At 54.3% G+C, this 15,099-nt stretch overlaps 1 protein-coding gene and 1 non-coding gene across 5 annotated transcripts in view; one reads left to right on the top strand and one right to left on the bottom strand.

Annotated features, from left to right (window-relative positions):
* The window catches only part of STXBP5L (syntaxin binding protein 5L), an 88,500-nt gene extending 76,884 nt beyond the window's left edge, over window positions 1-11,616 (bottom strand). For 2 of the 4 annotated variants that reach the window (XM_077346310.1, XM_077346311.1), the window contains exon 1: window positions 10,367-11,615. In XM_077346310.1, coding sequence (XP_077202425.1) covers window positions 10,367-10,552 — 186 coding nt within the window. In that variant the 5' untranslated portion in view covers window positions 10,553-11,615. Of the gene's footprint in view, window positions 1-10,366 lie in introns of all 4 variants that reach the window. The other 2 variants (XM_077346309.1, XM_077346312.1) reach the window with 2 other exon arrangements.
* On the top strand, window positions 5,951-6,022 carry TRNAA-GGC (transfer RNA alanine (anticodon GGC)). Its single transcript has one exon. It is a non-coding gene; the product is annotated as a tRNA-Ala (tRNA).
* Window positions 11,617-15,099: the final 3,483 nt, after the last annotated feature.

Genomic DNA, 15,099 nt, shown 5'->3' with positions numbered 1-15,099 from the left:
AGCACTCCAAGGCAGCCTTCTCAACTTTTCTTTTACTATTGAGAACCCCCTGAAACATTCTTCATGCAGGATTATGGTTGGGAAGCTGAGCTGTGGACACGCCTACCCAGGGCCCTTCCCCTTCCCATCCCCTCCAGGCCCACCAGTGGCCGTTTTGGGAGGGGAGGTCGATTGACATGATCATATCACCCAATGAATGCTTAACAGATTTTTTTTTAATGTTAAAAGTTGATTCAGGAAACCTTTCCAGGGCAGTCAAGAAATCCCAGACTTTCACGAAACCCTGGTTGAGAAGGCCTGCTATTGCTTTAGGATGCTTTGGGCTGATCCCGCGTTGAGCAGGGGGTTGGGCTAGATGGCCTGTGTGGCCCCTTCCAACTCTAGGATTCTGTGATTCTGCGATTCTATTCCCTGAATGCTGTGCCTCTTCTTGTGTTATCCTGTGAGATGCTCCCTTTGTCTTCTCACTCACTCCACATGGCCTTCCACGGAGATAGGCCTCTTCAGGTCTCTCCCGTGCAGGCAATGCTCTCATACTCCCACACACAGTATACCGGGCAAAATGGCCCTTGGTGACAGGGAAAGGATTCTCTAGATTCCGCTCCTCTCTCTCCTTTCCGCTGCAACCTGAACGTGAACCGGAGCTGGCCTGTTTTGCAATCCATGTCCTGGGAGATTTATTTACTGTCCTCGGTATCCCACTGCTACGACTGAGCATAACTCTGCTCTATTAACCAAAGATTCCTAACAGCACGGCAGTTTGGGGCCAAACCTGGCGGAAATCCAGGGCGAGAGGGTCAGAAGGAAAGTTCCACAACCCTCACAGCCTGCCATGCAGATGAGCTCTTAGCTAATTAGCAATAACCTTTTATTAAGTGCCTGACAGTGAGAGGCAGGAAGGAAGGCTGGAAATATATGCATGCAATGCCATTTCCAAAGGGCACCTTTTGAGAAGGCAGAACTTAGGCCAGACTTAGGAAGAGGTCTTTGAATGCAGAAGGACGCCCCGCTAAATAACAGGAAATCTGGAGACCAGATCAGGTTCAAGGCCCTAAACCAGGGGTGGCCACACTGTGGCTCTCCAGAAGGCAATGGACTACATTTCCCATGAGCCCCTGCTGGCAAGTGCTTATGGGAATTTAGTCCATGTATATCTGGAGAGCCACAGTTTGGCCACCCCTGCTAAATGGTTTGGGATCCCTGTATCTACGGGACTGTTTTTCCTGCTCTCCCCCCCTCACCAAGAACATTAAGACTGAGTAACCAAAACCTGCTTAGGGTCGCTGGCCTCAAAGAGGTCCAATGGGCCTTGTGGGATCCTTAGCCTTAGCAGATCAGGGCCCTTCAGGACTTCCAACAGCTCCGGAGGGCCTGTAAGCCCAGCCTCAACATTTATAAAAACAAACCACCCAAAGCACAGCAGATGGAGCAGCGAAGGATGAATAATTTTAATGCTAAAAAGAGAAATGCAAAACAAGGTCCAAAACAAGGTCCACCCTTCATGAAAAGGTGGAAACATTTTTGCTGTGATACCTGAAAAGGAGGGAACCGCAGGGATCTTAAGGGGAAGGCCATTCTGAGGGTTACCAGGTGCCCCCTAAAGGGGAGGGTTGCCAACCTCTGGGTTTTATTTATTTAATTTCTAGACCGCCCCTCCCTGCGGGCAGGCTTGGGGCAGTTAGCAACACAAAACTCATGCAGAGATTAAAATAATAAAATGTCAGTCATAAAAACAGTGGGTAAGACCTGTAAATAACTGTTGATACCAGTTAAGAGCCCCGAAGGTTTGTTAGTGGGGTTGAAATCGAGTTGTTCTCGAGGAAGGGAAGAAGGGGGGAGAAGAGAAAAGCCCATTTTTATGTTATATTCCAGGGGTAGTCAAACTGCGGCCCTCCAGATGTCCATGGACTACAATTCCCAGGAGCCCTTGCCAGCATTCGCTGGCGAATGCTGGCAAGGGCTCCTGGGAATTGTAGTCCATGGACATCTGGAGGGCCACAGTTTGACTACCCCTGTTATATTCCTTGTTTTGGCCTCAGCTGCAGGTTACGGAATGACATTCCCAGGGAGCTGTGGTTTGCCAAGGTAGCCAAACCGCAGGTGACGGCTGGAGACCAAGATTAATGGTGACAACCTTGTCAGCCGTGGTCTCCTAGGTTGGTTGGTTGAGGGAAATGTTTTTCGTGTTGTTTTTATTATTTATTTGTTTTTAGTTTTGTGTTTATACTGTAAGTTGCCTTGTGCAGGTCAGAAAAGCAGCAGATAAATAAAATAGAATCTCTTGGCCTGCAGACTAGTTCATTGTGTGTAGCGTTCTAAGATGCTTCTGAGAGCATCTTTCATGGGTGCAGCGTTCAAAATGACCTTTGGGTAGGAAACGCAGGCCTCCTGCTTCTCCTGCGGGCAGGTCCAGCCAGCCCCAACTAAGGAAGGATTCATGGGGCCTGAGGCACCAGAGCCCGTTAAGCTAGGACTTGCAGGGCTTAGCACAACTGACTCTGTGACTTGTGCTGCACAAGGGATTGTGGGGGGTCCTTCCCAGGGGCCTTTGGAAGCAGCAGGCAGCTTCACTGGGCTGAAAGCCTTTCTTGAACCTTGGCAGGAAGGGCAAGAGCAATGCCCCCATAGCGAAGGGGACGTCCACACTTACGTGGCTTCTGGTCTATGCACATGCGCAACAAGCGATGTGCGCACTCAGTTACAAACAGAGCAAACGTATTGCCCCTTTTTTCGTTCTTGCGGTCCACAAGCTGCATAAGTTTGAAGCTCCCTGAACAATCACTGGGCAAAGACCCCCTAACTCTGCAGCACTGCTGCCGTAGCGCATCCTACATGTGTGACTAGGATAAGCCACCTCTGAACCCAGCGCCTCCTTGCTGAAAAGTAACCGCAATGGTGCGAAGTAGCATTTCACTTCCCGATGGAACTACAGACCTTTCTTGGACTCAGAGTACTTTTTCTTGTTCCCCCTGGAAAGGGAGCAGTTCACCAGAGGGTCCTTTTCCAGTCCCTTTTTCGACATTTATATTATAAGTAGGGGCCAAGCCTGTTGCATTCAGGAATACAAGGGGTGCTAGATTAGGGCACTGGAATAGAAAAACTCTGCAGAAGGCCTCCCCCTCCCCCCAGGACCTGGAAAGGCTGCAGGCAACTTTTGGGGAACTCATCGGCAGGGACAGCTGTCACTCGGCAGGGATCTGCAGCCTCCGAGCCTCAGAAGGAAGTGGAAGGAGGAGGGGGTGGTTGGGTGGGGGACGGAAGGCGATTGGCTGGCCGTTGGAGGAGGAGGCACTCAGGGGCGGGACAGCTGAGTGGCACTTAAGCCATGAGACCAGCTCCTCCTCCAAGGCCTTACCGGAAATATATTACGTGGAACAGATTATGATTATCTGTTTTAATGAACAACAGTTAATGGTTCACATTTTTATTCCATTTTCTTTTGCAAGCTGCCTGAGGCAGGTTCTTATGATTGAACTTGCCTCAGGCAGCTTGCAAAATAAAAGGGAAGAAAGCCATGAATCCTTGAGTGCTGTTCATTAGCACAACATCGCTTCACATTAATTCAGAGGGCCCAGCAGAGGCCATTGTTCTTGGGCCTGTTAGGAGAAGACAACGAGCCCCTGGAAAAGACAGCCCTGCTTGGGGAAGCGGAAGCTGGGAACAGTATCCATGGCCAGTGAACCCTGTCCAAACCGGGGGGACAAGCCAAGCAGTTCACACTGGAACTGCAGTGCTGGCCCTTGAAGGAGCACACAACCAGGGTGAGACATGGGAAATGCAACTTTGAAGAGGGAGGCCAGACATTATCCCGATGTAATAAACAGGGGTAGTCAAATTGTGGCCCTCCAGATGCCCATGGACTACAATTCCCAGGAGCCCCTGCCAGCGAATGCTGGCAGGGGCTCCTGGGAATTGTAGTCCATGGACATCTGGAGGGCCGCAGTTTGACTACCCCTGTAATAAAATCACCATTTCCCTGATTTCTTGTTTATATCCCTGGGTGACATTCACCAGCTTTACGTCCCCCCCCCGAAACATCACCCCCCTTCAGTTCTCAGCAGAGAAACTTGGGCTCTCAGTCACAGCTGGCCTGTAGGATTCCCGGCTCACTCCAAAGCACTTAAAATGAGGTCTTTCCAACCTACGTTTTCTTTTAAAGGGAGAGGATTAAGCTCGGGTCTATCAGACACTGAGCTCTCTGGGGATTAAACTACATGCTGCATGGTCTCTCTCCCCCCCCCTTCAGTTGTAGGGTCCTGTGAGGGAGGAGGGAGACCCAGATGACGAGGGGGGTGGAGCCCCTTCCCTATGAGGAAAGGCTGATGAGGCTGGGGCGTTTCCGTTTAGAAAAGAGACGAACTAAGAGGGGACGCAATCGAGGTTTGTAAAACTGTGCATTGGGTGGGGAGAGATGACAAAGAGGGATTTCTCTTCCTCTCCCCAAATACCAAAACTCAAGGGCCTCCAATGAAACGGACGGGCAGGAGGGCCAGGACGGACAACAGGAAATCCCCGTTCACACAGAGGCTGATGAAAAAGGGGGATTTGCTGCCGGAGGACGTCACAATGGCGACAGGAATGGATGGCTCCAAATATTCATGGGGGAGAAGTCTATCAGTGGCTACGAGCCATGGTGGTTATGGGGAACCTCCACATTCAGAGGCAGTAAGCCTCTGGATCCCAGAGCCAGGAGGCAGCTTCAGGGGAAGGCTCCCGCCTCTATCCCCTCTATCCAGAGGAGCTGGCTGGCCCCTGGGTGAGACGGGAGGCGGCACTAGATGGACCCTCCCTGGTCTGACCCAGCAGGGCTCTTCTGAGGGTCTTCTCAGGGGAAGGCCTCGGCCTCTCTGCCCTGTGGCTGGCCCTGCAGAGGAACTGGCTGGCCCCTGGGTGAGACGGGAGGCTGGACTGGAGGGACCCTCCCTGGCCTGAGCCAGCAGGGCTCTTCTGAGGGTCTTCTCAGGGGAAGGCCTCGGCCTCTCTGCCCTGTGGCTGGCCCTGCAGAGGAACTGGCTGGCCCCTGGGTGAGACGGGAGGCTGGACTGGAGGGACCCTCCCTGGCCTGACCCAGCAGGGCTCTTCTGAGGGTCTTCTCAGGGGGAGGCCTCGGCCTCTCTGCCCTGTGGCTGGCCCTGCAGAGGAACTGGCTGGCCCCTGGGTGAGACGGGAGGCTGGACTGGAGGGACCCTCCCTGGCCTGACCCAGCAGGGCTCTTATGAGGGTCTTCTCAGGGGAAGGCCTCAGCCTCTCTGCCCTGTGGCTGGCCCTGCAGAGGAACTGGCTGGCCCCTGGGGGAGACGGGAGGCTGGACTGGAGGGACCCTCCCTGGCCTGACCCAGCAGGGCTCTTCTGAGGGTCTTCTCAGGGGAAGCCCTCGGCCTCTCTGCCCTGTGGCTGGCCCTGCAGAGGAACTGGCTGGCCCCTGGGGGAGACGGGAGGCTGGACTGGAGGGACCCTCCCTGGCCTGACCCAGCAGGGCTCTTCTGAGGGTCTTCTCAGGGGAAGGCCTCGGCCTCTCTGCCCTGTGGCTGGCCCTGCAGAGGGACTGGCTGGCCCCTGGGTGAGACGGGAGGCTGGACTGGAGGGACCCTCCCTGGCCTGACCCAGCAGGGCTCTTCTGAGGGTCTTCTCAGGGGAAGGCCTCGGCCTCCCTGCCCTGTGGCTGGCCCTGCAGAGGAACTGGCTGGCCCCTGGGTGAGACAGGAGGCTGGACTGGAGGGACCCTTCCTGGTCTGACCCAGCAGGGCTCTTCTGAGGGTCTTATCCCCAGAATCAAGGCTGAAGCACTGGGGTGGGGTAGGAGCCCCCTGCTCTCTCTGATCCTAATTCACACATAGCACCACACGCAATCCTTAATCTGTTACAAGCCTTGGTATGAGGATCTGGGGAAAAGCCACAGATTCACACCAATTTACCAATAAACTATATCTGTCCGTCATTGTTCTGGGGAGGGGCTGTGGCTCAGTGGTAGAGTATCTGCTTGGCAAGCAGAAGGTCCCAGGTTCAATCCCCGGCATCTCCAGTAAAAAGGACCAGGCAGAAGGGGATGGGAAAGACCTTGGACTGAGACCCTGGCTCAGTGGCAGGGCCTCTGCTTGACAAGCAGAAGGTCCCAGGTTCAATCCCCGGCATCTCCAGTAAAAAGGACCTAGGAGGAGGTGATGAGAAAGACCTTGACCTGAGACCCTGGCTCAGTGGCAGAGCCTCTGCTTGGCAGGCAGACGGTCCCAGGTTCAATCCCCGGCATCTCCAGTAAAAAGGACCTAGGAGGAGGTGATGAGAAAGACCTTGACCTGAGACCCTGGCTCAGGGGCAGAGCCTCTGCTTGGCATGCAGACGGTCCCAGGTTCAATCCCCAGCAGCATCTCCAGTTAAAAGGACCTAGGAGGAGGGGATGAGAAAGACCTTGACCTGAGACCCTGGCTCAGTGGCAGAGCCTCTGCTTGGCAGGCAGACGGTCCCAGGTTCAATCCCCGGCATCTCCACTAAAAAGGACCTAGGAGGAGGTGATGAGAAAGACCTTGACCTGAGACCCTGGCTCAGGGGCAGAGCCTCTGCTTGGCAGGCAGACGGTCCCAGGTTCAATCCCCAGCAGCATCTCCAGTTAAAAGGACCTAGGAGGAGGGGATGAGAAAGACCTTGACCTGAGACCCTGGCTCAGTGGCAGGGCCTCTGCTTGGCAGGCAGAAGGTCCCAGGTTCAATCCCCAGCAACATCTCCAGTTAAAAGGACCTAGGAGGAGGGGATGAGAAAGACCTTGACCTGAGACCCTGGCTCAGTGGCAGGGCCTCTGCTTGGCAGGCAGACGGTCCCAGGTTCAATCCCCAGCAGCATCTCCAGTTAAAAGGACCTAGGAGGAGGGGATGAGAAAGACCTTGACCTGAGACCCTGGCTCAGTGGCAGAGCCTCTGCTTGGCAGGCAGACGGTCCCAGGTTCAATCCCCAGCAGCATCTCCAGTTAAAAGGACCTAGGAGGAGGGGATGAGAAAGACCTTGACCTGAGACCCTGGCTCAGTGGCAGGGCCTCTGCTTGGCAGGCAGAAGGTCCCAGGTTCAATCCCCGGCATCTCCAGTAAAAAGGACCTAGGAGGAGGTGATGAGAAAGACCTTGACCTGAGACCCTGGCTCAGTGGCAGAGCCTCTGCTTGGCAGGCAGACGGTCCCAGGTTCAATCCCCAGCAGCATCTCCAGTAAAAAGGACCTAGGAGGAGGTGATGAGAAAGACCTTGATCTGGGACCCTGGCTCAGTGGCAGAGCCTCTGCTTGGCATGCAGACGGTCCCAGGTTCAATCCCCAGCAGCATCTCCAGTTAAAAGGACCTAGGAGGAGGGGATGAGAAAGACCTTGACCTGAGACCCTGGCTCAGTGGCAGAGCCTCTGCTTGGCCTGCAGACAGTCCCAAGTTCAATCCCTGGCATTATTATTATTATTATTATTATTATTATTATTATTATTATTATTATTATTATTATTATTATTATTATTATTATTATATTTTATTTGTATCCCACCTCCCCCCGAAGGCTCGAGGCAGCAGGTGGTGAGAAAGACCCCCACTGGAGCCCCTAGAGAGCAGCTGCCTGCCTGACCAGATGACCGCGACCGTAATGACCAAAGGGCCTGATTCCTTCTAAGGCTGCTTCACGTGTCGATTCCCTGCTGGGCAGTTTGGTTTGGCGACTCCCACACCGACACCATTTTCAGGGCATCAACTTCCGTAAGTCTAAACACCTTTTGTCGAGGGAGGGTAAGGATGGAGAGCTTAACCTTTTTGTCCCCTTCAAACGGCCGGAGGGTTGCTGGAAGGTGCACAGAATCCGGCCGCCCTGCCCGGTGCCAGCAGACTCGGATTCCCCTGCAGATCAAGGGCTGCGCTCCGAAGCATCTTTCCCACAGAACTCAATCCTCCCCGATCCGTTTGGCACAGTTTGAGCAAAATATTGCGGCTTCAGTGAGTTCTGCATTGTGCTAAGTTGGGCAAAATGGATTGGGGAGGATTGGGTTGGCCAAAGTTGCTGTTTCTTTAGAAACAAGACACGGGCCACTTTGACCTGAGTACAATGCAGAGTTCACTCAAGCAGCAACTGTCGATCCACGTAGCCAGAGCAGCCAGACTGCCCTTAATCCTGGTTTAGCCAAGGCCTCGTCCTAAGATGACAGAGACAAACCATCAAAATCCCGTGTTCACATCCTCTTGCCGTGACTGTCTAGCTCAGGGGTAGACAAACTGCGGCCCTCCAGATGTCCGTGGACTACAATTCCCATGAGCCCCTGCCAGCGAATGCTGGCAGGGGCTCATGGGGAATTGTAGTCCATGGACATCTGGAGGGCTGCAGTTTGACCACCCCTCTTGCCGGGATGCTTCCTTTGCTGTGCGATCGATTTATGGAGGGGAATTTGGGATTCTCCGATGTGTTGCGTTTTATGCATCGCGTTGTTAGCGAGGCTGTAGGAATTTTAGCATTTGGGTAAATTGCTTTGTTTGACAGTTTCTTTCACACCTCACTAGGCTCCTTTCTGTCAACTCCTTGTTATTCCAATCAGGATGCTGTCAAATCTAGAGGGACCGAAGCTATCCCACCCGCCTCGGAGACGGGGGATTCGCAGCCCTGTGGTGCTGAAGGAACAGTTTATAACTTTCATTTTTCATTCTCCTAGCGTGGGAAGAGGGCCATCTGGCAGCTGACCAGCTGCCGGCCAGAAGGTTGCTCTCCAGTAGGGAGGGCCTCTCAGGGGTCATCGGAGAGGGGTGTAACACTAGGTGAACCTCAGTTTCAGCAGGGGAAAATCATCTCCCCCTTTCCTTTCTTCCTTAATAAAGAGGTTTCTTGACCAAAGGGTCTGCTTATCAGGGGAGCTCACCTGGGGATCTGACACAGACAAAGCCAGAGGTATTGCTCTTCTTCCTGAGAAGCTGGCAGGACACTGAGCGGTAAATATAACAAAGGTGATGTAATCCATACTTAATCTCTCACCCATCCCTGATTTTAAAAATTGCCCCTTTTTTGGCATGATTAAACATCAAAACCAGGGATCTGCTTTTCGCACTGAGGGAAAACCCAGAGTAATGCAGAATTGTACTCTGTTGCAAGGACGTGCTATATGCAAAACATGAGGATTTCCTTTTGCAAACAAAGCTGCCTCATGGTGCATCAGACCCTTGCTCCATCAAGGTCAGAATTGCCCGCTCCAACTGGCAGCTGCTCTTCGGGGCCTGAGGCAAAGGCCTTTCCCATCCCCTCCTGCCGGACTGTTTAACTGGAGATGCCGGGATTGGACCTGCCAGCCCTACAAAAGGCTCTTCTACTGAGCCACCCAATTTTTACCTGATCTGCTTGTGTGTTAAATTGCCAAACTTTACCTTTCTAGGCAACTCAATGGCAAAAGTGCTTTCCCCCCTTTGTGAGTTGCTCAAATCATTCATTTTATTTATTTGTTATATTTATATACCGCCCTCCCCGAAGGCTCAGAGCGGTTCACTGGGGATCGGATAAAAAACTTGCACAGAGGATACCTTTACCTTTACCTTTTAGACATTATAGTCAACTGAGAAGGGAAATTCTAGATAACTCCCCTTTATTAAAACAACAACAACAACAACAATCAAACCGGTTAACATTAGAATACTCCGACCTGCTTTCCTTCCTCCATGAAACTGTGACAGGATTCGCACCCTGTGCAAGCTTTGTTAAAGCTGGGATTGTAAACATGTGTTTTTATCACTGTATGATTAGTCATGGATGCTAAGCAACTAGAATTGATTTCCTTGCAATGAAGCTGCTTCCCTGGAGGAATGGGAAAACAAACCGTGTATTGAACACCTCTTAGTATCCTGACTTCCCAATTAGGCCTACGCCAAAGAGATTTTCCAAGGGGAAGTCTTCCAGCTCAGCCCAGCTTCAAATGCCCAAAGAACAAAAAGAGAAACGGAAAAAACAGAGAGACCAAATTAGGAACAAGCTGATGTTTTAGACCAGGGGTGGTCAAACTGTGGCCCTCCAGATGTCCATCGACTACAATTCCCATGAGCCCCTGCTAGTGAATGCTCTCACTAGCAGGAATGTTTTCCCACCCCTGTTTTAGATAAACATTGTGGCCAAAGAGCTGTGCTCCTTTCCCAATAAACCTGCCCACAAGGCTGCGATGCAAACACCATAAAGATAACTGTCACAAGATCTCGGGCTGGATCGCAGCTGGATGAGGCCTGCGCAGGGAAGAGCAGGAATCATCTGCACCCAACTTCAAGCCGAGCATCCGATCGGAGGAGATTTTGGCCCTGCCTCCTCTGGGCCTGTGTGGCTTCACTCTTGGGGCCAGCCTCCCCAGCCCTCTTCAGGCTTAGAGAGAAAAACGGGCTTACTCTTACCTTGCAAATTTGGAAATAGTCTGAAGTCAGCGTCTCCTGGATTTCCTCTCTGGGAGTCCCCGCGGTTCCCCCCGAGTGGCCCGGGCCACCTCCGAGCCCACACCCGCTGGTGCTGGACCCGCCGCTGCTCCCGCTGGGGGATGAAGTCAAGCCATCCAAAACTCTATGGATGTTAAATTTCTTCATGTTGGAGCAAGGCCTTCAAGAGACGTTCACGGGGGCGGGGTGGGGGTCCTCACAGTTAGGACAAAGGGGGGGCAAAAGAAGCGAAGGAACCGTCTGTTGCGTTGCTGGGAGTGTCAGGAGGGCGGCTGAGCCCCGGAGCCTGCGAGGGCCGGCCGCTCAGAGCGCAGGGGGGGCTCGGCAGGGGTGGCCCCACAGAGGGCAGGCCCCGGGCATCTAGCAGGCGATCCGCGGCGGCAGGGCGGCAGAGGGGCCCATTCCGCACCAGCCCCAAACGGAGCAGCAGTCAAAGGGCCTCAGTGGACCCCGCGGGGAAGTCTCTCGGCCGGCCGCCTGCCATCCCCTGCGGCCGCTTCGGAGTTCCGCTCGGCGCCCGAGCAGGTGCAGAGCCCCCCCCCCCCCCGGTCCTCCCCGACGGGCGCTGCGGAGGGAACCTCCCGGGGGAGCGATCAAGTCAGTGGCGGCGCCTCCGTTGCCCGGGCATGGCGGCGGCTGGCGGGCATTCTCCCCTCCCCCCCTCAAGCGCTGCAAGGGAGGCGCGGCGACGATCCCGGGGAGCTTGGCCTCAAGGCGCCCCCCGCCCTCCCTCGGCCGCTCAGGCACCCACCCAGCGGGCCGGCCGGCCTACCTCGAAGGGGTGTCTTGCCCCCCAGCCCAGGCGCCCTGCGTGGCCAGGGACTTGTTGGGCCGGCCTGGCCCCCCCCCCCCCGCGTCTCAGGCCGCCTTGCCCCCAGCCTCCGAGGGAGGGCCGCCGCCGCCGCCAGGGCACCCAGGGGAGGGAGGGAGGGAGGGAGGCACGGAGGGAGGGGGCGCCGCAGGGCTGGCCCTGGCCGGGGCACCTGCAGCCGCAGCCCGCGCCAAGCTCGCCGGTCCCGCGCAAGCCCCGCCGACGACGACGCCGCCGCCGCTGCAGGTGCCGGTGGGGAGGGCGGGCGAGGGGGGGGTGCGGGCCCGGCCGCTGCGGCACTGCCTGGCGCTCCCTCTCGGCTCCCGGCGCCGCTCTCCCAGGTGCTGAAAGACGCCGCCGCCGCCGCCGCCGCTCCGCCCTCGCCAGCCCCCCCCCCACGCCAGTGCGGGAGCCCAGGGGGCGGGGCCGAGGGGCGGACGGACGGCGCCCGCAGCCAATCCTGCCCTCCGGGGGGGCAGGGGGAGGGCCCGAGGCCCATAGGACGCCCGGCGGAGAGCCGCTGACGTCACGCCCCGCCCGCACGGCCCCCCAGGGCGCAGGCAGAGACCACCCCCCCCCCGGCCAGGCCAGAAAAGGAGGGGAAGGGAAGGGAAGGGAAGACCCCCCCCGGGGGCCATGGATCGCGGCCGAGCCCCGAGGGGGAAGTTTCGCCTCCAGCCGCAGCCACTGGGGAGGGTGTCGAAGTTTCTCTGCGGGAGGACAGGCAGGCGCACCTGTAGGATCCCTGCGGCAGGTGAAGAAGACGCGGCAGCCCCGGCAGGGCAAGGAAGGCAGGGAGGGAGGAAGAAGATGCCAAGCCCAGGATAGAGGAAGGAAGGAAGGAAGGAAGGAAGGAAGGAAGGAAGGAAGGAAGGAGAATAGGACTCAGGGCTAAGGGAAGGAAGGAAGAGAATAGGACTCAGGGTTAAGGGAAGGAAGGAAGGAAGGAAGGAAGGAAGGAAGGAAGGAAGGAAGGAAGGAAGGAAGGAAGGAAGGAAGGAAGGAGAATAGGACTCAGGGTTAAGGGAAGGAAGGAAGGAAGGAAGGAAGGAAGGAAGGAAGGAAGGAAGGAAGGAAGGAAGGAGAATAGGACTCAGGGCTAAGAGAAGGAAGGAAGGAAGGAAGGAAGGAAGGAGAATAGGACTCAGGGTTAAGGGAAGGAAGGAAGGAAGGAAGGAAGGAAGGAAGGAAGGAAGGAAGGAAGGAAGGAAGGAAGGAGAATAGGACTCAGGGTTAAGGGAAGGAAGGAGAATCGGACAGGGCTAAGGGAAGGAAGGAATGAAGAGAATAGGACTCAGGGCTAAGGGAAGGAAGGAAGGAAGGAAGGAAGGAAGGAAGGAAGGAAGGAAGGAAGGAAGGAGAATAGGACTCAGGGCTAAGGGAAGGAAGGAAGAGAATAGGACTCAGGGTTAAGGGAAGGAAGGAAGGAAGGAAGGAAGGAAGGAAGGAAGGAAGGAAGGAGAATAGGACAGGGTTAAGGGAAGGAAGGAAGGAAGGAAGGAAGGAAGGAAGGAGAATAGGACTCAGGGCTAAGGGAAGGAAGGAAGAGAATAGGACTCAGGGTTAAGGGAAGGAAGGAAGGAAGGAAGGAAGGAAGGAAGGAAGGAAGGAAGGAAGGAGAATAGGACTCAGGGTTAAGGGAAGGAAGGAAGGAAGGAAGGAAGGAAGGAAGGAAGGAAGGAAGGAAGGAAGGAAGGAAGGAAGGAAGGAGAATAGGACTCAGGGCTAAGAGAAGGAAGGAAGGAAGGAAGGAAGGAAGGAAGGAAGGAAGGAAGGAAGGAGAATAGGACTCAGGGTTAAGGGAAGGAAGGAAGGAAGGAAGGAAGGAAGGAAGGAAGGAAGGAAGGAAGGAAGGAAGGAAGGAAGGAGAATAGGACTCAGGGTTAAGGGAAGGAAGGAGAATCGGACAGGGCTAAGGGAAGGAAGGAAGGAAGGAAGGAAGGAAGGAAGGAAGGAAGGAAGGAAGGAAGGAGAATAGGACTCAGGGTTAAGGGAAGGAAGGAGAATCGGACAGGGCTAAGGGAAGGAAGGAATGAAGAGAATAGGACTCAGGGCTAAGGGAAGGAAGGAAGGAAGGAAGGAAGGAAGGAAGGAAGGAAGGAGAATAGGACTCAGGGCTAAGGGAAGGAAGGAAGAGAATAGGACTCAGGGTTAAGGGAAGGAAGGAAGGAAGGAAGGAAGGAAGGAAGGAAGGAAGGAAGGAAGGAAGGAAGGAAGGAGAATAGGACAGGGTTAAGGGAAGGAAGGAAGGAAGGAAGGAAGGAAGGAAGGAAGGAAGGAAGGAAGGAAGGAAGGAAGGAAGGAGAATAGGACTCAGGGCTAAGAGAAGGAAGGAAGGAAGGAAGGAAGGAAGGAAGGAAGGAAGGAAGGAAGGAAGGAAGGAAGGAAGGAAGGAGAATAGGACTCAGGGCTAAGAGAAGGAAGGAAGGAAGGAAGGAAGGAAGGAAGGAAGGAAGGAAGGAAGGAAGGAAGGAAGGAAGGAGAATAGGACTCAGGGCTAAGGGAAGGAAGGAAGGAAGGAAGGAAGGAAGGAAGGAAGGAAGGAAGGAAGGAGAATAGGACTCAGGGTTAAGGGAAGGAAGGAAGGAAGGAAGGAAGGAAGGAAGGAAGGAAGGAAGGACTCAGGGTTAAGGGAAGGAAGGAGAATCGGACAGGGCTAAGGGAAGGAAGGAATGAAGAGAATAGGACTCAGGGCTAAGGGAAGGAAGGAAGGAAGGAAGGAAGGAAGGAAGGAAGGAAGGAAGGAAGGAAGGAAGGAAGGAAGGAGAATAGGACTTAAGGCTAAGGGAAGGAAGGAAGGAGAATAGGACTCAGGGTTAAGGGAAGGAAGGAGAATCGGACAGGGCTAAGGGAAGGAAGGAATGAAGAGAATAGGACTCAGGGCTAAGGGAAGGAAGGAAGGAAGGAAGGAAGGAAGGAAGGAAGGAAGGAAGGAAGGAAGGAAGGAAGGAAGGAAGGAAAATAGGACTCAGGGTTAAGGGAAGGAAGGAGAATAGGACTCAGGGTTAAGAGAAGGAAGGAGAATCGGACAGGGCTAAGGGAAGGAAGGAAGGAAGGAAGGAAGGAAGGAAGGAAGGAAGGAAGGAAGGACGGACGGACGGAAGGAAGGAAGGAAGGAAGGAAGGAAGGAAGGAAGGAAGGAAGCAAGGAGAATAGGACACGGTTAAGGGACGGAAGGAAGCAAGGAGAATAGGACTCAGGGTTAAGGGAAGGAAGGAAGGAGAATAGGACTCAGGGCTAAGGGAAGGACGGACAGTGACAGCTGCCCCCTACAGTTTCCAGGGGCAGAGGTGTTCAGAAGTGCCTTGTCATTGCTTCCCTTTGCATGGTGAGCCTGGATTTCCTTGGGAGTCCCTTGGCCAAGGACTGACCAGAGGCAACCCTGCTTTGGTTCTGAGATCTGACGAGACTGGCCTATCCTGGGCCATCCTGATCAGGACTGTAAACATTATGGCTCAGATTATATGATAAACATGATCTGGAAGGGACCTCAAGGATCATGCTGCACGATGCAGGAAATCCACAACGATCCCCATTCCCGTTCCCCTAATGAACTATCAGGAAGTTCTTTATGTTTTGCCCAAAACTTTTTTTTTGTTTTGTTCTGTTTTAATTTCACTCCCATTTGTTTTCATCTGATTTTCTGGAGCAGCAGGAAGAAGAAGAAGAAGAAGAAGAAGAAGAAGAAGAAGAAGAAGAAGAAGAAGAAGAAGAAGAAGAAGAGTTGGTTTTTATATGCCGCTTTTCTTTACCTGAAGGAGTCTCAACACCGCTTCAATTTGCCTTCCCTTTCCTCTCCCCACAAGAGACCCACATACCTGAGGGACCGCCTATTGCCCTATGCCCCCCGCAGGGCCTTACATTCTGCGGGTGAAAATTTGCT

Source organism: Paroedura picta, chromosome 7 (genome assembly GCF_049243985.1).
Source record: "Paroedura picta isolate Pp20150507F chromosome 7, Ppicta_v3.0, whole genome shotgun sequence".
Lineage (NCBI taxonomy): Eukaryota > Metazoa > Chordata > Lepidosauria > Squamata > Gekkonidae > Paroedura > Paroedura picta.
This window is presented reverse-complemented; position numbering and strand designations above follow the sequence as displayed.